This window comes from Notothenia rossii, assembly GCF_949606895.1.
Source record: "Notothenia rossii genome assembly, chromosome: 3".
Taxonomy (NCBI): domain Eukaryota; kingdom Metazoa; phylum Chordata; class Actinopteri; order Perciformes; family Nototheniidae; genus Notothenia; species Notothenia rossii.
In genome coordinates this window covers 95,276,299-95,304,205 of record NC_136901.1, presented here as the reverse complement: position 1 = coordinate 95,304,205, position 27,907 = coordinate 95,276,299, and the positions used below count along the sequence as shown (strand labels likewise).

The window sequence follows — 27,907 nt, the reverse complement described above, 5'->3', positions numbered from 1 at the left end:
TATATTTTCATTCTTTAAATCTAAAGCATTATTTAAAAAACATGATAATACACATTTTATTTTGGTGATCCTTCCTCTTCGTATGCAGACACCTGATAGTGCTCTCACAGTGGAGACGTGTTCAAATAAAACCCCTTAAAATCCCCTTTAAGAGAACCCTTTAATATAAGGGATTATGGTGTGCTCCTTGAAACCCCTTAACAACATCTGGAACCTCTCCTGAAAACCCCTTATCTCTTATGGAGCTCCCATGAAGCCTGGTGTTAAACCCTTAAATTATCCCTTAAATTATCCCTTAAAGGCTCTTTATATCACTCAGATCTTCTGATTCCCCTTAAAATCACCAGATTCTCCCTAAGAAACTCTTGCAAATCTCCTGGAACATAATTTAAAGCCGAGATGCATATGGATTCCTTGAAAGCCCTTAAAACATTAAAAACCCTTTAATAAGAACACCTTAAATCTCATCCCCGACACCCCCTAAAAATATCACATTCAATATTCTCTAGAGACACAAAGATATCTTTAACAATAATAAGAACTGTTTAAACCCCCCAGGTCCCCCAAAACACCTTAAAAATATCAGAACCCATTAAATCGTCCCTTAAACCCCTCAAAGATGTATCAGAACGCCTTCTTCCCTATAACCCCTTAAAGATGTATCAGAACGCCTTAAAGCATCCCTATAACCCCTTAAAGATGTATCAGAACGCCTTAAAGCATCCCTATAACCCCTTAAAGATGTATCAGAACGCCTTAAATCTTCCCCAAAATACCCTTAAAATATCAGAACCCATTACATATTTCCTGAAACTCCTTAAAAATGTATTCGTACACCTTAAATCTTCCCTATAACCCCTTAAAGATGCATCAGAACACCTTCTTCCCTATAACCCCTTAAATATGTATAAGAACACCTTAAATGTCCTCCTTAGTCCCCCTAGGTCCCCCAAAACCCCTTAAAAACCTCAGAACCCTTAACCTCTCCTGGATGTTTTATATATTGACTAAAGGTATACTTTAAATGTCCTGAAAAAGCCCTTTACAAAGTGGATTCAGGATGCTTGTGATTTCCAAGACCCAAGAGTAGAAAGGCTTCTGGAAGGCTCTTTCTTTACGTGATAGTATTCCTGGAGCAGGTGTGTTTGAACGCTTCCAGTGAATCTGCTTTATTTCATGTTTACTTGACATTTCCACATGTGAGGTATCCGTGTGCAGCCGGTGGGTTTCTATCTGTAAATAAAAACACGTGTAACTTAGTGTTTCTTTACTAAGTGTTCCCGGTGGTTTGCTTCCTGTCATTAACGCTGAACTTCCTTTAAATCCCTGCAAGGCTTCACAACATTTAGTAACATTTGAAACAAACAATAAATAATCCAAGCATTAAAACACAGAGAAGTACAGCAGGGTAAATACTGCCTTTTAAAGGGGAAATACTTTAGAAATCAAAGCTCAACATGTTCTTTCCATCTCAGGGACCTGTGTGACTCTTTGTTCTGCGGACACATGGCGCCTCACAGTGGGCAGAGGCGGTACTGCAGACCTCACATTCACTGCTCAGAATGTTTGATCTTTCTAGAGTTTTATACAATTTAGTCTTTATTTTAGTCCAAAATGCACTTATATAAATCTTAGCAGGAGCAGGACAGGGACACTTAAGTATAAAAGGATAAAAGAAGACGTAATGCTGTAAGTAAGAAGCAGGAATAAGTCACCTTTAAACATGTCACATAGAATAAGGTCACACAGAACACTGAACATTAGAATATAGAATATATTGTCTTTACATATACTGTAGTGTAAATCAGTGAAAGTAACTGATGCACGGATCAGTGCATTGTACAGAGTATTTAGGAGAAGGTAAAGAGTGACATCTAGTGGAGGAAACTGCACATTACCGACCTGTTGAAACAGAGAATTCAATCTGCAACTACAAATCCTAATATGTTTTTAATATGTTAATAATGCAGTCTATCAAAGGTCAAGAAATACCTTTTTACTATCATTCATCTTAGAAACATGGATATTTAAAATGACGACCAACTCAACATTGCAAAGGCAAGGCAGGTTTATTTATACAGCAGCTTTCAACACAAGGCTATTCAAAGAGCTTTAAACAAATGAAAGACATTCAGAGCATTCAGAACCAGTGCAGCGGAAACACGTTATCAGATGGCTTTTCAAACTAGTCCTTCAAAAGAGAAGAGAATCAAAGAAACATGAAACAAGACCTGCAGCTTTCTGGGACTTTGTTCCAGATGTTTGGAGAGTAACAACTGGACTTCTCCAGGTTTAGTTCTGGTTCTGAGGACAGAAAGCAGACCAGAAGACCTGAGAGTTCTGGTTCTTGAGACAGAAAGCAGACCAGAAGACCTGAGAGTTCTGGTTCTTGAGACAGAAAGCAGACCCTGAAGACCTGAGGGCTCTGGTTCTGGGGACCGAAAGCAGACCCTGAAGACCTCAGAGTTCTGGTTCTGGGGACAGAAAGCAGACCCAGAAGACCTCAGAGTTCTGGTTCTGGAGACAGAAAGCAGACCAGAAGACCTGAGAGTTCGGGTTCTGGAGACAGAAAGCAGACCAGAAGACCTCAGAGTTCTGGTTCTGGGGACAGAAAGCAGACCTGAAGACCTGAGAGTTCTGGTTCTGGGACAGAAAGCAGACCTGAAGACCTGAGAGTTCTGGTTCTGGGACAGAAAGCAGACCCAGAAGACCTGAGAGTTCTGGTTCTGGGGACACAAAGCAGACCCAGAAGACCTGAGAGTTCTGGTTCTGGGGACAGAAAGCAGACCAGAAGACCTGAGAGTTCTGGTTCTGGAGACAGAAAGCAGACCAGAAGACCTGAGAGTTCTGGTTCTGGAGACAGAAAGCAGACCAGAAGACCTGAGAGTTCTGGTGGGCAGGGGTGGGGTGGGGGGTGTATCACTCCTGCAGAGACACTGAGGAACCAGACCCAGACCCTAACCAGAGCCCAAACCCAGCATAGAGAGGTTCAGTGAATGTGGTTCTGAAGGTGTAGAGGTGGGTCAGTGTGTCAGAGGAGACTCTGTAGAAGGAGAGAGAGCCAGCAGGATGATCCAGATACACTGCTACTCTACCAGAGGAGGAAGAGGAGGAGGAGGAGGAGGAGGAGGAGGAGGGAGGAGGAGGAGGAGGAGGAGGAGGAGGAGGAGGAGGAGGAGGAGATGGATGTTCTTATGTTATTGTGCCAGACATAGTAACCTCCATCATAGCAGTACAGACTCCAGGACTGATCATTTCTTCCAAACACACAGTCCTCTCTCTCTCCTCTCCTCTTGATTCCTCTGTAAGTCACTGATATAGTAACCGCTCCTCTCCTCTCGACCTCCCAGTAACAGAGACCAGTCAGAGCTTCTCTGCACATCAGCTGAGGACAGGAGGAGACAAACCTCTCTGGATGATCAGGATATTTCTGCTCCTCTCTCACATATGTCACCTTCCTGTTGTCCTCAGACAGTCTGAGTCCTCTGCTCACTGTGTTTGAGTCCAGTGTGAGTCCACAGGAATCTGATGAGAGACACAGCAGGTATTAAAGGTTATTCATGTCCCTGTGATGTCCCAGGGTGAAGATGTTCATGATGAAAAACACACTTACACTTCCTGAGACCTGGCCTCAAGAACCGGACTGCAGCAGGCTCCAGGGCTGGAAGCAGAGAGGGGGGGGGGGGGGGTCAGTTAGTCTTTGAATGATCTTACATGTCCACAGACTGCCCCCCCCCCTCACATCACTCCTGTTTCAGCTCCACATTCAGGATTTCATATGTTAATCACTTCTAGACACTCCAACCCCCCCCACACATTATTTCATTTCATTTCAATCTTTATTAAAAAATCAGATGTGAAAAACAGAACAGCGTATTGTTAGAATAAAGTATTTATCAATGTTCATAATAATAATAATGAATCCTATGTGTCCGAAGGGAGCAGGAGGGAGCAGATGCTTCTTGATCCCTTACTCACTGCTGATCAGTGATTATCCTTTAAATCATGTCTGAAAGTTATTCCTACTTACATATTTACATTTATACATTTACAATCATTTCTCCTCTTCAATCTCCTTTCTTCATTCTCATGCTTTTCCAAAGAAGTGTTTCTGAGCATCCTTCAAAGTGAATGCTATGTGTGCTTTGTCTGAGCTCCTGCTCCAAAGCGCTCCATGAACCCCCCCCCCCCCACAGATCGTTCTGCTCTTCTCAGAGTTCTTCTGACCTTGAGTTGTTTCAGATGTAGACCTCCTCTCAGATGAGACCCCCCCTCTCTGTCTGTGAACAACGTCTGTAGTTTCCTAGCAAGTAGATGATCTCTTGATCTGTACATGATGCACTTTGAAATGTAACCAGATCAGTAAACTGCAGTGTGTGTGACTTCAAGAATGATGAATGAGTGTGAGGCTGTGGCTCAGTGGGTTGTGTGCTGGACTTTGAATCAGGGGGTAGCAAGTTGGAGTCCCACTGCAGTCAGCATGTCGTTGTGTCCCTGAGACACTTCACCTCAAAGTGCTCCTGTGGGGATTGTCCACAGTACTGAATGAATGTGAGTCACTTTGGATAAAAGCGTCTAACAAGTGACATGTGATGTAATGTGTGTTCAAGATATCCAACATTACTGATGACTCTTAGAGCCCTTTTTTGTAATGTGCATAACGGCTGCAGGTTGGTTTTGTGTTTCACACTGTCGACACGAACGTGAATATTGAAAGAAAAATAATAATATCTGAGAAAAACGGATAAATAATTATTTGTATGTATTTTCGTTTAGAGTATTATTGTTATTATAGTATTGTTCAATACCAGGAGGGATGTTCGTTTTATTTTGAAGAGCGTAGGCTACGTTTTATCAATGAGAAGCGAGCTGTCATTAAGAAGAATGAAGGCCGCTTCCGGTGTCACAGCAACAAAAGGGGCGGAGTTTATGACGGCCGGTCTCTGGTTCCCAAAGCCACGGAGGGAGAAGTTGGCCACAGTGTGTGTGAGGCTCCAGAGACGCCGTTGGTATGTTTCTCCGGTGTTTCTTGTGTTTTATGAACTTGATCTGTTGCCTTACTTTGTGAGAGTGCTGTTGCGCAATCGAGGGCTTTTCACGCAGCGTGGTCTGCCTGCGCTCCGTTTGTCTGATGTGTATTTTAGTTCTCCAGAGTGTGTATTTTTAGTTCTCCAGAGTGTGTCTTGCTTTCCCCAACATTGCGATAGTCTTAGCCAGTTTAGCTTTGACGTGATGGATATGAGGTTTCCAGCTGATGTTGTGCTCTAACACCAAGGAACTTGTTTACATATACTCTTTCTATGTTTATGTTGTCTAGGATTAACCTGAGGATTTCTTTGATGTTTTCCAAAGAGCATAATCTTTGTTCTGCTTTTATTTAATGATCATTAGTTCTTATCAAACCAATGTTTGACTTGAATCATGTCTGCTGTTATTACCTCCATTAGCTGTTTCAAACTGTCACCAGAACAAAACATATTAGTATCATCTGCAAATAAAATACATGTCAATATATTTGATACTCTGCAGATATGGTTGATGTATATGATGAACAGCTGTGGACCCAACACAGACCCCTGAGGTACTCCACACGTTATGTTTATGTCTTCTGATTTATGTTCACCTCTTTCACAAAGTGTTGTCTGTTGCTTCAATAATCTCTCAGCCAGTCTAATCCCACCCTCTGATGCCACACCTTTCCAGTGCTGTCAGTAACATGTTGGGATCTATGGTGTCACATGCTTTCTGTAGCTCTATCAATATTCACACTGCTTGTTTTTGATTGTCCAAGCAGTTTGCTACTTCCTCACTTAATCCCATTAGTGCCGTACATGTTGATCTGTCTTTCCTGAATCCATAGTGACTGTCGTCCAACAGCTGATGTGTTTCCATGAAACTGTCAAGTCTTTTTATAAAACCCTTTTCAAGGATGAAAGTGGGAGAGCAAAGAAACATGTGATGTGTGTCACGGTGTTTATCCCAGTTTGATATCATGGTATAACTTTAGCTATTTTCATTTCATGAGGGAATGGACCAGATTGAAAAGACAAGTTACAAAGATGTGTTCATGGTTCTGCAATGTCTTCAATAATGTGTTTGACTCTAATCAAATCAATATGATTCCAATGGGTCGAGGACTTGCTTTTACATTTCCGTACAGAGTCTATGATTTCTCTTTCTTCGACTGCTCTGAGGAACAAAGAGCTATTGTTTTCACTCCAGAGGTCTGTACCTTCCCCTTTAGTTGTTTCTACGCTTTGCATTCTTTCTGCAGATCTGACCCCACATTCACAAAGAGTTGGTTCAAACCATGAACCACATCTTCTGTGTTATTGAGAACATTATCTTTGTCAACAAGAAACTCAGGGTAACCTGAACTCTTTGCTCCGTTTCTAACGACACTATTTAATACCTTCCATCAACCTTTCATTCTGATTGTTCTTAGTATTTTATTATTCTTTCTGACATATTCTCATAATATTGGTTCATTTATTCTTATATCTTTTATATTTATTTTCTGCTTCTGAAGTTCTATATTTTATGAATTGTCTATAAAGTGTATTTTCCTTTTTGCAGGCATTGTTTAGGCCAGGGGTTTTCAAAGTGTGGGAAGGTGAGCCTCCCCTCAGAGAACATAAGAACAGCCGCGCCCCCCCCTCCCACTTATTATTGCTATTATTATTGTTGTTGTTGCTATAATGCAGGGGCATTCAATTGCATTTCAAAGAGGTCCAGTAAGAGAGGAAATGTCATTAAATGCTCTGTTTTCGCTTCCTTTCTCTTTTTTGAGCACGCCATTTGAAATGACTCCGACTGTTTCGCTCTTCTCGTCTCTGTGTGAGTGTTTGAATCTATCGTGCTGAGTGCCAGTCTTCTCTGATGTTACACTGCAACCTGCCTGTGAGACAGAGTCCAACCACACACTCTGTCCAACACATGTCCTGCAACACACATGCTGCAGCTGCCCAGCTGCTCACTGTTTGTAAAAGTAAATGAATTGTATTTTCATTTCAATAACGTAGGCTACTTTCTATACCCTGCTTCATAAACTGACATCCCTGTGCTCCTCCAAGTCTGGGGGTCCGGGGATGTACATGTACAGATGTGAGTACAGCGTGAGGACACAGACAGGGAGGCTGCTTTACTTCATAAAGGAAATAGCGTCAATATTAACAACATAGGAGCTAAAATGCTGAGAGAGAGAGAGAGAGAGAGAGAGAGAGAGAGAGAGAGAGAGAGAGAGAGAGAGAGAGAGAGAGAGAGAGAGAGAGAGAGAGAGAGAGAGAGAGAGAGAGAGAGCTCTCTCACAACTCTTATTATTCCCGGGACCGGACAATTGTTCTTTGTTCCTACTGCTTCCCAACCCTGCCACTGTGCTCCAAGCCCCGCCCCGTCTAACAGTACAGAAAGCGGCGAGAAATCAACAAGCAGAACCAAAACTAATATTTATGGGCGAAAAACGTCACTTGTCCGTCGGACACGTCAATGGAAAGATGTATTTGTCCGATATTATAAAGAACACGTCTCGGACGATCGGATGTGTTCTTTTTCGCACACTGTATGTTGCCGCTCGAATGTGAGCTGAAATTAACCAGCTAGATTTCACTGTTTCTCATTATTTTTTCTCAAGCTGCGCCTCCCATGAAGCTCTCTGTCGCCCCCCAAGGGAGGCGCTGCCTCACACTTTGAAAACCCCTGGTTTAGGCCGTCAGTGATCCATACCTGAGCGTGTCCAGTCCAGCAGACTGCAGCCTCCCCCCTGAGGCTCCTGGATGATTGTAGCTCAGGTCCAGCTCTCTCAGATGGGAGGGGTTTAAAGCTGAGGCCAGAGCATCACCGCCTTCCTCTGTGATCAGACAGCCTGACAGCCTGCAGACACACAAACAAGCCGTCAGATCATCTGAGGGTCCAGGACTGGAAGGGGGCGGGGCTTATTACTGCATCACCTCTGGGTCATCTCTACACCTAAAACTCCAGTCACTGCTTCACAGTTCAACTGGACAGCCATGGCAAGGGTCTTATTGATATGAACAGATCATAAAACAAAGGAATAGAGAATAATGTGAACAAAGACACAGAGAGATGACTACAAGAAGATCTGCAGCCGACACACTCTACTACAGTTTGGACATCAGACCTCCAACACCACCAGGCAGATCGTCTGAGACGCTCACAGTGTGGCCTATCAGGGCTGCTCATTGTGGAGATACATGGAGTATTTCAGAAATCATCCAGAGTGTTAGACACAGAATAATGAAATGGTGTTTAACCAGCACCACCTCAGCTCCTGCTGGCTGGTCCTGAGGCGTCTCAGGACACAAATTAAATCACTCAGCATGTTCTGTCTCTTCAGAGCTCCTCCCCCAATCTCTGAGGCCCAGTCATCCTGCAGAAGAAGCTTTAAAGGTCCCATGTCATGCTTTTCTGGTTTTATCCGTCCCCTTCTGTGTTATGAAGGTTTTTATGCATGTAAACGGTCTGCAGAGTCAAAACCCTCACCTCCCCAAAACGCCTCGTTGGAGATACGTCATTGTCCATTTGATTCTTCCGGGTACACATGATGTCAACCGTACCCGGAACGAAATGGACCAATCCGTGGAGCCGTTACGTTACGTCCGCGGAGCCGTTACGTTAAGCCCCCGCTGATTGGTCCAAATTGACCAATCCACGGACTTCCTCACACACACACTCTGAACACACTCTGCAGGCAGCTCTGCTGATCTCTCCTCCCTGGCTGCAGGCTGATAACAGACAGTTGGGATTCTCTCTGCAGACCCATTCTCACTGCGTTTATCAACCTTTTTCTTACTCAATATCAAGCCACACGTCTCCACGATATGCCTTTTCAGAGATATCATATCTATCGTGATAGTGCACCAGGGTAGGATTTTCACGGAGCCCCGAAAATAATTGTACGTCCTTCGGCCACCATGGCCTGTGTGCCCCTGATACTGTTAAAATCTCGAAGTTGCTTTAAAAGCGTCAGAACAGTGTTTTCTGAACTGCATTATGCTGCGTTCACAACGGACGCGATGCGAATATTCTCACAATAACCGCTAGAGTTTCACCGCGACGGTCAGCTGTTTACTCCTGTCCTTCAAACAGGACACGCTGGAGAGGGGGCGGGGCTTATATCCATGTAAATACTGTGATGGAAACCAACTACGACAAAATGAACCTATTTTACAGTGACTTAATTGTAATACACGTTTCAAAATTATGTCGAAGTAACAACATACTGATACCGGTTAATAACCAAGCTGTAGTCAGGATTCAGACAGTATTGCACTTCATTTATTGTCTTGGTTGATTCTGTTGGCTTATATTTTATTTTATCAATAAGGTATTTATATTGTTTTTCCCTTTTGAAACAGATGTTCAGTTATGTTAAAGTCTTTGATTGCACTTCAAGTCTAAAGTTTACATTTTAATTGTTTGGCACTGACTTTTCCTCATTGATGTTTTATGTTTTACTTCTTTATGTTTTCCTCTCCTTTTCATGTGTGTTGATGTTACATCACTGCTAGTGCTACTTAAAACAGGAAGTGCATTGTTATACTGAGAAACTGTGCCTTGAATATTTTATTTTATTTAGCAAGAGAGTGCACTTTACTTGGTGAAGAAAGCAGTGTTAACGTTTGTTGAGTAGGGTGTAGGCCTACCTACTTGAACACTGAGGAAGTTCCTGTTGAATTGTTCATTCAGGGATTCATTGCAGAATTAAAACCAGCTTGAAATGGTATTTTGGTCTGTTACTCCTTTTTATTTTAGTTGTTGTTACCTTGTAGGTGGTTGTACTGTTAAGTAACTTGAAAAATAACCATAATAACCGACATGAAAAAATATCGTGATAAATATCGTCTATCGTGATACTGCTTGAAAAATATTGTGATATTATCTTTTTCAATATCGCCCACCCCTAATTCTAGTTAGACCCTCCAGAAAAACGCGGGCTAAAATCCTTGATTATGCGATTAAACATGCGGGGTTTTTATGTGATTTTATGCGGTGAAATTGGGGGAAGTTGCGAAATATGCTAAATATGCGGGGGAAAAGAATAACAATTTTTTTAAATATCGGTGTGTCTTATTTATTCTCTCTCACACACAACCTGCCACTAACTTTAAACCACTTTACTATTCAATTAAACACATTCAATGTTTATTTATTGTAAAAGCAATTGGGCTTTTTTAATCTCACACCAGACGTGGCCCGCGAGACAGTTTCTCATGGCCCCTTTGTTGATATCATGTAATAGTGTTAATCTGGCCCGCGCGTTTACGTTTGCGCTTTATATTTCAATTTTATTTTTCTCGCTGCTGCTGCTGCTGGCAGGGAACTGCTGCGCGCAGTTCCCTCGCCCCTCCCCCCTCCGAGGGAACTCCGCCACACGTCAATCAAATGCACGCAGCGGGATCAATCCAGACAGTGATCCAAAAGTGACACAGAGTGGAAGCAAAATATATCGCCATGTCTTCATCAAAACTTTCAGGGAAAAGAAAAATCGATGATGACCACAGAACATTTCAGGAGAAGTGGGAGACTGAATATTTTTTTGTTGAGTACAGGGGAAACGCAACGTGCCTTATATGCAAAGAGAAAATCGCTGTATACAAGGAGTATAACGTCAAACGTCACTACTCAACTAAACATGCAGAGTACGCAAAATACTTGGGAGATGAGAGAGAGAGAAAAGTCACAGAGCTAAAAAAATATTCTATGGAAGCAACAAAATCTCTTGAAGAAAGGAAGCAATGAGGCTGATTTAGCAGTCGAAGCTAGCTATGTGGTGAGTGAGATGATTGCTAGAGCGGGAAAGCCGTTTACGGAAGGCGAGTTTGTAAAAAAATGCATGTTGCAGGCTGCAAGTATAGTCTGTCCGGAAAAGAAGGGTCAGTTCAACAACATCAGCCTGTCAGCTAACACAGTGGCAGAGCGCATTTCTGACTTATCAAGTGTCATATATGAACAGCTGTGTGACAAAGCCAAACTGTTCCGTGCATACTCTGTGGCTCTTGATGAGAGCACAGACATCACTGACACCGCTCAGCTCGCAATGTATGTCCGTGGTGTTGAAGACAATTTTGAAGTGACAGAGGAGTTGCTTACAGTGAAACCAATGCATGGCCAGACCACCGCTCAGGAGATATTTCAGCAACTGTGTGATGCCATTGCGGATATCGGTCTGCCATGGAAGAGGTTTGTTGGAATCACGACGGACGGAGCGCCATCAATGACAGGGACTGGAGGAGGAGGGTGTGGAGGAGGCTATTGCTCTGCACTGCATTATCCATCAGCAGGCCCTTTGCAGCAAATGCTTTAGGTTTGACAATGTGATGTCTGTCGTTGTGAAATGCATCAACCATATCAGATCCAGGGTCTTAAAGGATGTGCTCTACTTACAGAGGTACGTTGGCTCAGCAGGGGAAACGTCCTGAAGAGGTTTTTTGAGTTGAGAACAGAACTGAAAGTATTCATGCTGGAGAAGGGTGGGATGGCTGTTCCCGAGCTGAGTGATCCCAAATGGCTCATGGACTTAGCTTTTCTTGTTGACATCACGCAGGAGCTGAATGCTCTGAATAAGAAGTTGCAGGGCCAGGGCCAGCTTGTTAGTGCAGCATGACAATGTCAGAGCATTCTCTACAAAACTGATGTTATGGAAAGCCCAGCTCCCTCAGAAAAACCTCTGCCATTTCCCAGCATGCAAGGCTCTCATGGACAGGGGCACAGCATTCAGTGGTGAGAAGTATATTGATGCCGTTGTGAAGCTACAGAAGGAATTCGATCAGCGGTTTGCAGACTTCAAGAAACACAGAGCCACTTTCCAAATGTTTGCAGACCCCTTCTCCTTTGATGTGGAAAATGCCCCTGGTGTGCTTCAAATGGAGCTCATCGGCCTGCAGTGCAATTCTGAGCTCAAAGCCAAGTTCAGGGAAGTGAATGGGAAAGCAGACAAGCTTGGACAGTTCATGAGAGAATTGCCCCCCCTCCTTCCCTGAGATTTCCAGGATGTTCAAGCGGACCATGTGCCTTTCTGGGAGCACATATATGTGTGAACAACTCTTCTCCACCATGAACTTCAATAAGTCAAAGTCCAGGTCCAGACTTACTGATGCACATCTTCAAGCCATACTGAGGGTTTCAACTGCTTCCTCCCTCAAACCAAATGTGGCTCAGCTGTGTGAGAGGAAGCGCTGCCAGGTCTCTACCAGCAAGGAGTAGGCAAGAAAGAGCAACTGTACATAGTTATGTTGTGAAGAACAGTTCATGTTAAGAAGATGTTGAAGAACAGTTCATGTTAAGAAGATGTTGAAGAACTGTTAATGTTGTATTTTTTAATAAATGTTTTGCGAAATACTTGAAGCGGCCCAGACTCTACGTCCAGCAGCCCCCAGGTAAATTGAGTCTGAGACCCCTGTTTTAGACGCTTTAAATAAGGTCGTGCCAGGAGTCATTTGGAGAATTGTGACACATTTGTTGTGTCTCGTTTCACAACAACAATGTTAAGAGAGAGTTAAGCACCTGAGCTTGCTCTGTTTTTATACATTTTGCAGACTATATTATTATTATTTTATTTCTATAAAGATGTACGTCTTGTAATTGCACTGTTGAGGAACCTCTGACCTACGTGTTTCCTTCATTGCAGAACTACACCGTAGTTGTGTATATGACATGACAATACATCTCTGAATCTTGAATGTAATCGATGATGGTATAACGTGTGTTCTCTCATTGCTGCGTTACAAAGATACAGATGTGAGTGATGGTATTCCCACAGCACAGCAGCATGGCTGATGGTGGTATTGACTTGTATTGCTGGCTAAGTCAAACTGTTCTGGTCTCTGACCTGAGAGTCTTCAGTTCACAGTGTGGACTCTCCAGTCCAGCAGACAGCAGCTTCACTCCTGAATCCTGCAGGTCGTTGTTACTCAGGTCCAGATCTCTCAGACTAGAGGACTGGGAGCTGAGGACTGAGGACAGAGCTGCACAGCTGCTCTCTGACAGGTTACAGACACTCAGCCTGAAGAGAACAGAAAGAACAAAAAGAGAAACAACATTTGTGTTTAAAATGAATCCCCCTGGATAACATATGATATGTAGGATTGTAATGGTGCATGTGATAGAACCAGCCAATAGGAAGTCTAGGGGGGTTTGCCTCCCTGGAGCAAACACACATGGAGAGTTTAGTCCTGTTTGTTCCATTGCTGCTTTCAGCAGAGCGCCATCAACAGAGTATGTACTCGTGCCTACAAATAGATCTGGATCTGGCTTCTCTGTTTTGAATATCGTGAAATATCTTGAAATCCCTGCAGTCTGAGCTTCTAGGCAACTTTTAAAAAGGAAGTAGAAGACTGACTATTCCTATAAAGTTATTCTTAGTATATGTCACATGGTCCAATTACCCACAAAGAAATCAGACTTAACGATGTTGACTGAAGTGAGGCGGGGGGAGCTAGCTAGCTAACTTTGTCTCATTTATGGTTTCATTAACATGAAATTAATTCAATCCAGGATCACAGTTTTCAAAGCTAATCAAGCTGTCACATTTCACAAATGGGTACTACAAAATATATGTAACACATTTGTTTTAGTTAGTTGCAAAACAAAGCTAGCTAAGGCTTTGGCTAAAGTAACTTGGTTAAATGTAGCTAACCAAAATATGACACATGCATGTGAACGTGTGTTCTCTCATTGTTGCGTTACAAAGATACAGATGTGAGTGATGGTATTCCCACAGCACAGCAGCATGGCTGATGGTGGTATTGACTTGTATTGCTGGCTAAGTCAAACTGTTCTGGTCTCTGACCTGAGAGTCTTCAGTTCACAGTGTGGACTCTCCAGTCCAGCAGACAGCAGCTTCACTCCTGAATCCTGCAGGTGGTTGTTACTCAGGTCCAGATCTCTCAGACTAGAGGACTGGGAGCTGAGGACTGAGGACAGAGCTGCACAGCTTCTCTCTGACAGGTTACAGCTACTCAGCCTGAAGAGAACAGAATGAACAAAAAGAGAAACAACATTTGTGTTTAAAATGAATCACCCTGGATAAGATATGATATGTAGGATTGTAATGGTGCATGTGATGGAACCAGCCAATAGGAAGTCTAGGGGGGTTTGCCTCCCTGGAGCAAACACACATGGAGAGTTTAGTCCTGTTTGTTCCATTGCTGCTTTCAGCAGAGCGCCATCAACAGAGTATGTACTCGTGCCTACAAATACATCTGGATCTGGCTTCTCTGTTTTGAATATCGTGAAATTCCTTGAAATCCCTGCAGTCTGCGCTTCTAGGCAACTTTTAAAAAGGAAGTAGAAGACTGACTATTCCTATAAAGTTATTCTTAGTATATGTCACATGGTCCAATTACCCACAAAGAAATCAGACTTAACGATGTTGACTGAAGTGAGGCGGGGGGAGCTAGCTAGCTAACTTTGTCTCATTTATGGTTTCATTAATATGAAATTCATTCAATCCAGGATCACAGTTTTCAAAGCTAATCAAGCTGTCATATTTCACAAATGGCTACTACAAAATATATATAACACATTTGTTTTAGTTAGTTGCTAAAACAAAGCTAGCTAAGGCTTTGGCTAAAGTAACTTAGTTAAATGTAGCTAACCAAAATATGACACATGCATGTGAACGTGTGTTCTCTCATTGGTGCGTTACAAAGATACAGATGTGAGTGATGGTATTCCCACAGCACAGCAGCATGGCTGATGGTGGTATTGACTTGTATTGCTGGCTAAGTCAAACTGTTCTGGTCTCTGACCTGAGAGTCTTCAGTTCACAGTGTGGACTCTCCAGTCCAGCAGACAGCAGCTTCACTCCTGAATCCTGCAGGTCGTTGTTACTCAGGTCCAGATCTCTCAGACTAGAGGACTGGGAGCTGAGGACTGAGGACAGAGCTGCACAGCTTCTCTCTGACAGGTTACTGCCACTCAGCCTGAAGAGACGATGAGGACAACAGTTATTCAGAAGACAGCAGTGTGTTAATAACTGATTCACTAAATCAATGATCTCTGTACTTACAGAGCTTTGTTGGAGGCTTTGACCACTGGCAGCAGCCTCAGAAGAGCCTCCTCTGAAGCAGAGTATTTCTTCAGGTCAAACACGTCCAGATCTTCTCCTGATGACAGTAAGATGAAGACCAGAGCTGACCACTGAGCAGGAGACAGATTATCTGTGGAGAGACTTCCTGAACTCAGGGACTGTTGGATCTGCTCCACTAGAGAACGATCATTCAGTTCATTCAGACAGTGGAACAGGTTGATGCTTCTCTCTGCAGACAGATCCTCTTCTATCTTCTTCTTGATGTACTGGACTGTTTCCTGATTGGTCTGTGAGCTACTTCCTGTCTGTGTCAGCAGGCCTCGTAGGAGTTTCTGATTGGTCTGCAGAGAAAGACCCAGGAGGAAGCGGAGGAACAAGTCCAGGTGTCCGTTTGGACTCTGTAAGGCCTGGTCCACAGCACTCTGGTAGAGATGTGTTAGTTCAGGTTTGACTTTAGGCTTCTGGGAGGTTGTTGGTTCTTCTGCCAGCAGGTTGACTCCAGAGGTGATGAAGGTCAGATGGACATGAAGAGCAGCCAGAAACTCCTGAAAGCTCAGATGGACGAAGCAGAACACCTTGTTCTGGTACAGTCCTCTCTCCTCTCTAAAGACCTGTGTGAACACTCCTGAGTACACTGAGGCTGCTCTGATATCGATGCCACACTCTGTCAGGTCGGACTCATAGAAGATCAGGTTGACTTTCAGCAACTGCTCAAAAGCCAGTTTCCCCAGAGCCTCCATCATCTTCCTGCTCTCTGGACTCCAGTGTGGATCTGTCTCAGCTCCTCCATCATACTTGATGTTCTTCACTTTGGACTGAACCACCAGGAAGTGGATGTACATCTCAGTCAGGGTCTTGGGCAGCTCTCCTCCCCCTCTGGTTTTCAACACCTCCTCCAGAACTGAAGCAGAGATCCAGCAGAAGACTGGGATGTGGCACATGATGTGGAGGCTTCGTGAGGTCTTGATGTGGGAGATGATGGTGCCGGCCTGCTCCTGATCTCTGAACCTCTTCCTGAAGTACTCGTCCTTCTGTGGGTCAGTGAACCCTCGGACCTCTGTCACCATGTCCACACACTCAGGAGGGATCTGATTGGCTGCTGCAGGTCGTGTGGTTATCCAGAGGCGAGCAGAGGGAAGCAGCTTCCCCCTGATGAGGTTTGTCAGCAGCACATCCACTGAGGTGGACTCTGTGACATCAGTCAGGATCTCAGTTTTGAGGAAGTCCAGAGGAAGTCGACTCTCATCCAGACCGTCAAAGATGAACACAACCGGGAACTGATCAAACCTGCGGATTCCTGCGTCTCTGGTTTCAGAGAAGAAGTGATGAACAAGTTCCACCAAGCTGTACTTGTTCTCTCTCACCACATTCAGCTCTCTGAAGGTGAATGGAAATATGAACTGGATGTCCTGGTTGGCTTTGCCTTCAGCCCAGTCCAGAGTGAACTTCTGTGTTAAGACTGTTTTCCCAATGCCAGCCACGCCCTTTGTCATCACTGCTCTGATTGGTGCATCTCTTCCAGGTGAGGCTTTAAAGAAGTCTTCTTGTCTGATGGTTGTTTCTGGTCTGTCTGGTTTCCTGGATGCTGTTTCAATCTGTCTGACCTCATGTTCAGCATTGACCTCTGCAGACCCCCCCTCTGTGATGTAGAGCTCTGTGTAGATCTGGTTCAGAAGGGTTGGGTTTCCTGCTTTAGCAATGCCCTCAAACACACACTGGAACCTCTCCTTCAGGGTGGACTTAAGTTTACGCTGACAGACTCCAGCAAAGGTTCCTGAAAGAACACACAACAAAGATCATGAGGTCACACTGTAACTCTGGCTCTCTGAATGAAGTATGGATATATGTTGGTCTCTTGAGACATCAGCAGAGGAGACATTTATCCAGAGTGTTAACTCTCTATAGAAACCCTCTTACTGCTGTGCAGACGGTCAGCCAGCTCCTCCTGCTTCATGCTCCTCAGGAAGTGCAGTGTGATGTTCAGGAAGGCCTCTCTGCTCCTCCTCTGTTCTTCATCCTCAGCCTCCAACACCTCCTCATCCTCCCTCTGACTCTCTAAGCATTCTGGGTAATCTGAACTCAGAGCCTTCTGGATCTTCTTCAGCTCGCTCTTCACAAAGGTGACGATGTGGTCCTCCAGCAGCTGGAACATCACATGAAGGACACAAACTATAAACCATGGATCCAAACATCAGATCCGGACAGACTGACTCTCTGAAAGTGCAGCATGGAGATGACTGTGAACAGAAGAGAGGTCAAGTATCTGGAGTACATGTACTCACCGTGAATATGGAGTCCAGCTGTGTCTGATGCTGCTGGGCAGACTGACCACCGGGAACCTCCCAGCTCTCCTGGTCCCCTCTGTGGAGGAACCATGAAGCATTAGCTCACATGATGTCTGTCCACACAGAGACACACTCAGGGTAAAGGAGGACAGGGAAACAGGCTGGTGGTCCTGTGCGTCAGCGGGAACTTTGCACTACAGGAATATTTATTTCCAGCTACTGTTGAAGAGGATTCTGTCCATCCTTCATTCTGGTCTTCCTGGAACGTGGCTGTGTGGATAGAGACTGGACTCTGCAGCTGGCTAACAGCTGTTCATCAGGAAGAGGACAGACCTAGGGACAGTTCTTACACCAGCCCCCGTTACCCCCCCAGCTCCACCTCCAGCCCCACAGCAGGGGTCAGGGTTCACCTGGCAGTAGAGCTGGTTGTGACTTTGATGAAGGCTCAGTCTCCTCCATCAGAAGTGTTTGTGAGATGGTGGAACAGCTTCTGAACAGCCTGAGCTTTCAGATGGAGTTTCACTGCCCCTCCCAGTGTGGACGTTCACAACTAAACACTTTGGACATGAGGAGGGGTCGGGCAAGACTTTAAGAACTAGTTTTATTCTATGATAACCAAACTCTTGCTATGAGTTACAGCTTACCTCTGATCAGCAGATGGAGGTCGTCCTTTAAAGTCTTTGAAGATGTCCTTCGACCGGTCGCTCTTGAAGGACAGACAGCTGGGAGAGTCTGGTCTCTGCTGCTGGACCCTGAAACAGAAACAGATGCAAGCTGGACAAAAACGTATGACATGCCCAGAACAAATGACTATATCTTCACTTCTAAAAAGGGGTAAATTATTAATATTTTTTCTCAAAGCAATGATAAACCTGTGAGTTGAATGCAGATGAGTCAGAATCAATATAGATGTTTTTATTTTAAAGTAAATTCAGATTGAACATAGTAAAAAAATGTAAATTATAGAGAGGCGAAGTCCCTCCCTTTCCGGGGGAGCTCCATGGACCTTATTTCTGAAAAAGTATGTATTGAAGTCAATGGAGAGAAAGATTATCTTTCGATCCCGTTTGAATTGTGCCATGAATTACACATATGATGTTTATCAATTAAAAAGATAATTTTGAAAGTCAAAAAATTAAAATGTGTGGTAAAACTGTGAAGTCACACTTTTGTTTGTGTGAAACGCTGAATTACACTGAATGAACTACATCTCCCTCTCGCCCCACACACCAAAACGGCCGTCATGTTGGCACATTTCACTTCTTTCTTTCAGAATGAGGCGGAAAGTATTAAAAGAGGTGAAAATCACTCCAAGTCTGGGCACGTTGAGAGCTGTACATACACACAAGGGGAGTTAGTCGGTTCCGTGAGAGCCAGCATGCGGGACCGGGACTCTGGGATTTGTAGTCTTTATAGTTGCGTATTTTTCATAGTCTTATATTTCAACAGTTTTAAGACAAACTGTGACTTTTTTTACATGGAAATGATTTTTTAAATTGACAAACATCATATGTGTAATTTTTGGCACAATTCAAACGGGATTTAAATATACGTTTTCTCTCTCCATTGACTTCAATACATAATTTTTTGCCATAAATGATTGCAAACAATTACAGTTTCTAATTTCTCCAGCATGGTAGCTGTCATACATAAGTTAAATCCATTTCTCACTTATTCTAAGAAGAAATATTTTGAGTGGGTTGATTTCATTCTGCTCCGTTGTGCATTCACTTCCGGTAAAAGTTCCTTCAAAATAAGAGTCCCGATTTTATTACGACCAAAATAAAAGTGCTAAACGAAACTTTACCATAGTAAAATATTGGCATAAAAATATAATCACTTCTATAAAAAGGTAACACATGTTAAATATAGTTAGACATATTAAAGGTAATTTACAGCATTAATAATTAATATCTAATTCTTAACTGTGAATGGTTTTCATTTATTTAACATTACAAATGTATTAGTCTGGCCAATGCAAGACTTCAATGCTGAAGGGCCAGTGGATCTATGGTGGGGGTCAGCACAAAGTTCAAACCCACATTTGAAAGGGAGACAACGGATGGCCAAGAAACTAGTGACTTGCTCAATTCATGTTTGAGGGATCTGTGAAGAACATGACAGCAGCTGCACTACTGGTGTTTAGTATACCAGCCATTGAGGGTGGACGAGTTTCCTACCACTTAGGTTTCAACTAATTGTGTTAATTACTAATTGTAAAGCATTTGAACATTCTTTTGTCACATGTTCATTATTAAGTTGATGAATAACTGTATAGTATCTAAGTTGTTTAAAATATAGGGTGACTAAAAATGGCAACCCTATTTTCAGTTTTGGCAACCAAAAGCTGATGCCTGGTTGCCTGGCAACCACTTAAAAAAGTTAGCGTTGAGCCCTGCTATTGAGGAGTGAGAGTGAAGCGCACGCAGTTTGCCCAAAACCGGAAGCTCTGTTACACTCTATTTGTAAAATACGTTTATTGCCATAAAGGTTATGATGGATTATCAGTAATCATTTCAAAGTGACACAGAGACATTGGATTAACCTTCAGCAGCGTTTGTCTGCGTTCAAATGCCCTGAAACACAACTTTTGATCAGAAAACAGCAAAGGTAAGACGTAAAGTCAAGTTGTGTGTTGTCTTTCCTGGCTTTCGCTGCCGTGAGTTTTGGTCGCACAGTGATGATACTTATACTATCGGAATCAATATAATATGATATCTTGTTTGTGCAGATCCGATGAATATACAATATTGCTACCGTGAGTTATTTGCTAAGTGCGTGAGCACTCTTCCGCTTAGTGCTAATTCAGACGCCCGGCGTTAGACTTGTGTTTTGTCAAGCGTTGTCGCTTGCTGTGACGAGACTCTCACTCAATGCGCGTGCGCAGAAGTTGTGTGTGAAGTCTGAGAGCGTGTAGCTCCCTTAGCAAACTTTTTGAGAAATCAGGTTATGATCAGATGAGCAAGTTGATCACTCAAAGTTTAAAGCGAAATATGATGTGGGGAATGTAATGCCACCGAAGAAACCAAGCAAAAAGGCTAAAGTGCCATTGAATGAGAGCAGCGGTCTTTCGGGAGTGAGTGACACACAAGCAGCAGAGGAGAACGCCATGGAGAGCAGGGCCTCGCAGGTGAACCACTCGGAGCTGTCGGTACTAATACGCTCCATAATAAGAGAGGAGATAGGGGCTGCTTTCCAGAAATTCCAGCCGCAGCTTGATGCTTTAAAGGGAGAACTTGACTCATGTTGTTAGAAGCTCGGTGATATGGAGGAGGGGATAACCAACATGGATTGTAGGGTTGCTATACTCGAAACCGCAAATGGCAATCTAATGAAGGAAAACAAAGAGTTCAAAGACAAAATAGAGAGAATGGAGATTCAAAGCAGAAAGTTTAATCTACGTGTGATTGGACTGAAAACGGACATTGAGAAGAGCGATCTCATTGCCTTTGTGACAAACTTTTTAAAGGAGGTGTTCGGAAGTGAGTTCTCATGTGAACCGGCAGTCGAGATTGCATACAGGGTTGTTGGGCAGGGGACTGATTTGAGACCCGGACCTATGATTGTCACTAAGCAGAGATATCAAGCTAAGGAAGCTATCTTGAAGCTAGCCGGATATTTCCAGGAAGAGAGCCCTATTCAATGACGTCAGGATGAAGCTGCGCAAGGCTGAGGTGAGGCATGGACTATTGTTCCTCGCAACGCTCATCGTAACCTTCGATGGACAAACCAAACTTTATCGGGACTGTAGTGAAGCTGAGCATTTCTATAAAACACTGATAAGCCCGGTTTCAGTTCAAACCAGAAATGAAGGTGGGAAATAACTGATGGACATGACCTGATAGATGGTATGATTATACATATAGGAGAAGAAATTAATTGTATTATGAAAATCGAAATTGTTGCAGTTTTGGTGATTTCCACAATTGTTTTTATTTTCTTGTAGGCCAATATTCACTGGTCTATGAGTTATCTACTCATTTATTTGAAGTTATTTACTTCATCATCTGCGAGTATGAATTTATGTTTATTAGATTTTGAATAGAGACAAATGTCAACTTGTCCCTATTGTTGTTCATTCCTCCTAAAATGTAATTCAGATGTATTGATTAGATCTAGTGTTGCGAGACATTACCATGAATCTATTTCATACTATTATTTTAAAATGTTTGGGAGCTACCGGGAGGCTCGTCTAATTGAGCGAGTGTGTATGCACAGTTATAGCAATCTATGTGCAGATAAATGTTGGGTTATGTATGTGATGGTGTGTGTGTGGTTGAAATTGTGTTCCATGTATGTTTTAGTTCAGCTCTCATTTTGATAGGAAGTGAAAAAGAGATAACATTTAAATTGCCATCTTAATGTTGAATAAATTACCAAGTAAAGGGTTTAAATTGGCTCATATAAATATATGTAGTCTAAGAAATAAAGTGTCTGAGATAGAGGAAATATTATCATGTGGTATTCATTTGTTAGCAGTATCTGAAACTCACTTAGATGACACATTTAAAGACGCTGCAGTTGATATTGATGGATATAGAATATTTAGAAAGGACAGGAAAGCATATGGAGGTGGGGTGGCAGTCTACATTCAAAAGCAAATACCAGCTAAAGTGAGATATGATTTGATGTCTGCTGATATGGAAGTACTTTGGTTGCAAATTCTTTTACCTCACTTGAAACCTTTGTTGGTAGGATGTTGTTACAGACCTCCAAATGCAAACTTCATTTATTTAGACAAATTATGTGAAATGTTAGACAAAGTTTGTGATCTTGACAGAGATTTATTTTATCGGAGATTTAAATATTGACTGGAATATGTTGCACTGTTCCCTTAAAAACAAGCTGCAGACAATAATGAATACATGTAACTTGGTACCAATGGTGACTAAACCTACTAGGAGATGCATAAAGAAAGATGGGTCAAAAAGTGCAACTTGTATTGATCATATATTTACTAATTTTAGTCATGTATGTTCTCAGGCAATATCAATTCCAGTAGGGTGTTCTGATCATAATTTAATAATTATCGTGAGAAAGACAAAGGTGCAAAAAGCTGGGCCAAAAGTAATTGTGAGGAGATCAATGAAATATTTGAGTGAAGAGTTATTTATACAGGATGTTCAAAAGATATGTTGGAAATATGTTTTTGAGAAAGTCGATCCGGATGATGCTCTTGATCTCTTTAATTTGTTATTTATGCAGGTGATTGATAAACAGGCTCCACTTAGAAAACAGACTGTAAGGAACTTTAGAGCACCCTGGTTAGATGAGGAATTAAGGGATCTAATGAAACAAAGAGATGATGCACAACATGTAGCTCTCTCATCAAGTTATGAGTCAGATGGGCAAATGTATAGAAGGTTAAGGAATTATGTTACAGCATTAAATAAAAAGAAAAAACAGTTGTATTATGGAAATAAAATTAAAGAGATAAAGGATGACAAGAAAAGACTGTGGAGTTTAGTGAATGGCATGATGGGCCGTAAGCCGAAATCCACTTCAACATATCTTGAGGTGGACATTTTTGACAAAACCAGTACAAATTGCTGATCATCTGAATGATTACTTTCTTGATAAAGTAAAACATTTGAGGAGAAATATGAATCAAACTATAAATAGTAACTCCACATTTCTAATAAAGGATTTAATTATGAAAAATAAGAAGTGTACATTTAAAATAGAAAAAGTGACAATTACAGATGTTGAATGTCTACTAGGTAAATGTAATGATAAACCACCAGGAGTGGATCAGTTGGTACATTTCTTAGATATGTTGCTAATTTTGTTGCAGAGCCTATCTGTCATATTATACATTTGACTATTGATAAATGTATTTGCCCACAGGCATGGAAAATAGCAAACATTATTCCACTTGCAAAAAATCCAGCTGGACCATTTTCTGGTACAGATAGCCGTCCAATAAGTTTATTACCAGCATTAGCAAAGATAATGGAGAGAATAATTTTCAATCAAATACAAAAATACTTTGAAGGTAACAAACTTAATACTGTGTATCAACATGCTTACAGACCTGGCCATTCCACATGCACCGCTTTAACACAAATGACAGATGACTGGAAGGGCGAACTAGATAATAGGAAGTTAGTGGGTGCAGTACTACTCGATTTTAGTTCTGCTTTTGATGTCATTGACCATTCTTTGTTGTTACACAAGCTGGAACAATATGGTTTTAATTTTGAAACGCTGAGGTGGTTAGAAAGTTACCTGACAAATCGAAGTCAAACTGTTTTTTTTAATGGAAGTCTCTCAAAGATGAAAACAGTCACTTGTGGAGTACCTCAGGGTAGTTGTTTGGGACCACTTTTATTTTCTATATTTACAAATGACCTACCATTAGTGTTAGAAAAAGCTAAAATTGTAATGTAAGCAGATGACTCAACAATATATTATGCAGCATCAACTACAAGAGAGTTGACAAATGTTATGAATAAAGATCTACTACTGATATCAGAGTGGGTCATAAATAATAAGTTGGTACTTAATGCGGGAAAAACAAAATTAATAGGATCAAATCATCAGTTAAAAGGTGAACCAAAATTGCAACTACATTTAAACCATATTGAAATTGAACAGGTCAAGGAGACTAAATTGCTAGGTATAACCCTGGATCATAAATGATCTTGGTCTAAACAAATAGATCATGTTGTATATAAAATGGGAAGGGGTGTGTGAGTTGTAAAAAGAATTGTAAAATATTTGCCTATGGATGTCAGTAGACAAGTTTTGGATGCTTTGGTTCTGACGCAGCTTGATTATTGTTTGGTTATATGGTCTAGTGCTGCTGAAAAAGATTTAAACAAACTACAAGTAGCACAAAATAAGGCAGCACGATGTGCACTGCAGTGCTCCTACAGAACCAGAGGCACTGAAATGCTGGAGACATTGAAATGGTTAACTGTCAGACAGAGGTCAACTTATATTTTATTACATTTTGTCAGAAATATTACAGTGACTCACTCACCAGATATATTATCACAAAGGTTTATAGCGCAATATGCACAACATAACTATCAAACACGACATACAATAGAAGGAAGGTTTGTATTACCCAAATCTAAATCAAATATGGGACAGAAAACAGTTCAGAGCCATGATCAGCTGGAACTCTTTACCGGCTCACATCATTCAGGAACATTCTCAAGTACATTTCAAAAGGTTGCTAAAAAATTATTTAAGTATTATAAAGTAAATTTGAACTGTGCCTGTGGCTATGTGTGCATATATTATGATGTAAACTTATTTGTATTTACTTTTGTTTGGCCTTAGGATGGCGATAATTGGATGAACATTTTAGTTTTCACTTCATTTCACTGTAAATTGCATGCAATGATGAGCTGTTTTGTTTTGTTTTAATTTTGTTTTGTTTTGTTTTAATTTTGTTTTGTTTTGTTTTAATTTTGTTTTGTTTTGTTTTAATTTTGTTTTGTTTTGTTTTAATTTTGTTGTATGTATGTTTATGTATATTTTGAGTGTGTGAGGACCCCAGGAAGAATAGCCAATGCTCATGCTAGTGCTAATGGGAATCCTAATAAAGACATAAATAAAGACAGACGTTTCGGTAAAAATGTTTCATATCGTCAGTTAGCTGAGTTTCTTCCTGTTAAAGCTGGGGTAGGTAAGTTTGAGAAACCGGCTCGAGATCGCTAGAATTTGAAAATACACAACCGGAGAAAATCTGCCACTTCCTTACAGAGCCCCTCCTCCAACACACACGAACGCGCACATGACCAATGAGGGCACGAGATCAGTTTGTGCACAGATGGAAGGCTGACAGGTAGGTAGGACATCCAGTTACTTTAGCCGGCTCAGATGATTGGTCGTACTTTTTACAGCACTAAGGCTTCTACAGATGACTTTTTTTTAATGGATTTTTTGTCAAAGCTCTTCAGATATTCATTGCTATCGGGATGTTAAGAGCATTCCATGGAATATAACAAAAAGTGTATCTTGAGCCATTTTCTCAAACTTACCTACCCCACCTTTAAGTACAGCAACAAAGCGTTAGCACTCTTTCGCTTAGTACTAATTCAGACGCCCGACTTGTGTTTTGTTTTGGTAAAAATTGTTCATATCGTCAGTTAGCTGAGTTTCTTCCCGTTAAGTGGGTATGACACATTAGTAGGTTGTTAAATGTTAAGAAGCCCTGACACACAGTTCCGTGCCGGCGGGGGCAAACACAACAATATTCAGGCTTAACAGGTTCAGTTCTCGCTGAGAAAAAACGACTTCCTCTCTCCTGATAATGTGGCCGTAAAACATGCTGGAGAAAAACTGCTGGAAAATAAGTTGGACAATACTTCATACGGACTAGCTTTATTCAATGATAACCGGACTCTTACTGTGAGTTACAGCTTACCTCTGATCAGCAGATGGAGGTCGTCCTTTAAAGTCTAAGAACTTGTCCTTCGACCAGTCGCTCTTGAAGGACAGACAGCTGGGAGAGTCTGCTCTCTGCTGCTGGACCCTGAAACAGAAACAGATGCTTTTGCCAGCTGGAGAGAAACTGATGGAAAATATGTTAAATCTCTTCGAGTCACTTTATATAACAATGTAATGCTAGTGATCGCTTTGTGTTGCCGATGTGTGAACAGATTGAAAAGAACATTAAACATTTAAACCTTCCTGACTTTCTGAGCTCCCTATATCAGCCGGTGGACTGCTCTCTATGTGAAGGACAGCTTTTCAGAGAAAATCCAAAAGACGTGAAGTTTATCTACAAAGCGCCTCGCCTCTCTTCAGCTGCACTCCAGCACCAGCAGTGTGAAGCTAACGTAAAGAATGTGTCTTTAAAGGATAACGCCAGAGAGTTCATGCAGACTCCGGTCTGATCCTGAACTTCCTGACGGGCAGACCCCAGGCAGTGCGGGTGGGAAACATCACATCCTCCACCCTGAGTCCTGCACGGGTCTGATTTTCAAGACCCGCTCCCGCCCCGCACCCGTGACGTGCAATACCGAACCCGCCCAGCTACCGCACATATTGCCAATTAGTTCCGCAACCCAACCCGACCCCGCATATATATGAGCAGTGAAAACGTGCAATTATTAACACACGCAGTTGCATATTTGTCACCTCAGCCATTTTGAATGTGACGCACTCAGAAGCAGGTTGATGCGCTGCAGAGGTTATGATTGTGCGCGGTCCCGCGGGGGAGAGGTCTGAGGATTTAAACATTAAACTAAATTATTATTATTTTAATATGTGTATTATGCAACACCCGCGACCCGACCCGCATCATCTTTGTTTTACCCAGAACCGAACCCAGAAAAAAGCGTTTGAAAAAATACCACCCGCGAATCACCTTTTTTGCGGGTCACCCGTCGGGTACCCGACCCGATGCAGGACTCTGCCTCCACCCTGATCTTCAACACCGGAGCCCCTCAAGGCTGCGTGCTCAGCCCTCTCCTCTACTCCCTGTTCACTCATGACTGCGTGGCCACACACAGCTCCAACACAATCGTGAAGTTTGCTGACGACACGACCATCATCGGCCTGATCACCGACGGCAACGAGACGACGTACAGAGAGAAGGTCGAAACCCTGACATCTTGGTGCCAGGATAACAACGCCCCATCGCCATTAATGGGACTACGGTGGAGAGAGTCAGCAGCTTCAGGTTCCTCGGGGTCCACATCACTGAGGACCTGACATGGCTGCTTTATTTATATATATATATATATATATATATATATATATATATATATATATATATATATATATATATATATATATATATATATATATCTATATATATATATATATATATATATATATATATCTATATCTATATCTATATCTATATATATCTATATATATATATATATATATATATATATATCTATATATATATATATATATATATATATATATCTATCTATATAATATTCTGCGTTATTGTTGGATGAACCTGTGACCCTGTTTCTATTGCATTTTTCTTCACTGTATCTGTGTATATGACAAATCAAACCTTTGACCTTTGGACTTCCTGAAGGTTACACAGAAGCTTTAACACCGACAACAACTGACTTCATGGGAGGAGATACAGGAGCTTCAAATCACGGACAAACAGACAAAAAAATCTGTTTGTACCCCTGGGCCGTCAGGCTGCTTCACCACCACACGTAATGCAATAACCGTAATCATCTTCACACATATACACATTTTTAATGCACTTATTTTTACATCACTATTTTTAACAATCTTTTCCCCCGTGTGATTGTTTATGTTGTCTGTCCTACTGCCGTGTTTGTATTGTTATGTATGTCTAGTTATTGCACACTGGGGCAGGGCTGCACTCTGAATCTCATTGTATTTTTGTACAATGACAATAAAAGTCTATAACTTTATATCAAACGGCTTTTAGTCAGTTTGAGTCTTACCCCCCATCAGCAGATTGAGGCTCCATTGAGCGGTCACTCTTAGAGGACTCAGGTCCAGGTCCAGGTCCAGGTCCAGGTCCAGGTCCAGGTCCAGGTCCGGGTCCAGGTCCAGGTCCGGGTCCAGGTCCAGGTTCCAGGTCTATTGGACTCTGAAAATAAAATCTCCACAT

At 42.1% G+C, this 27,907-nt stretch overlaps 1 protein-coding gene across 1 annotated transcript; it reads right to left on the bottom strand.

The window, feature by feature from the left end:
- Positions 1-2,050: 2,050 nt before the first annotated feature.
- On the bottom strand, positions 2,051-27,907 carry LOC307034578 (uncharacterized protein; the record flags this gene model as incomplete). Its single annotated transcript, XM_079673410.1, has 13 exons — positions 2,051-2,331; positions 2,460-3,525; positions 3,614-3,660; positions 7,723-7,869; positions 12,848-13,021; positions 13,808-13,981; positions 14,769-14,942; positions 15,029-16,823; positions 16,967-17,192; positions 17,332-17,410; positions 17,979-18,086; positions 25,715-25,822; positions 27,738-27,907. The coding sequence occupies 12 exons, from the start codon at positions 27,905-27,907 to the stop codon at positions 3,092-3,094; spliced, it is 3,636 nt and encodes a 1,211-aa protein (XP_079529536.1). The 3' UTR covers positions 2,051-2,331; positions 2,460-3,091.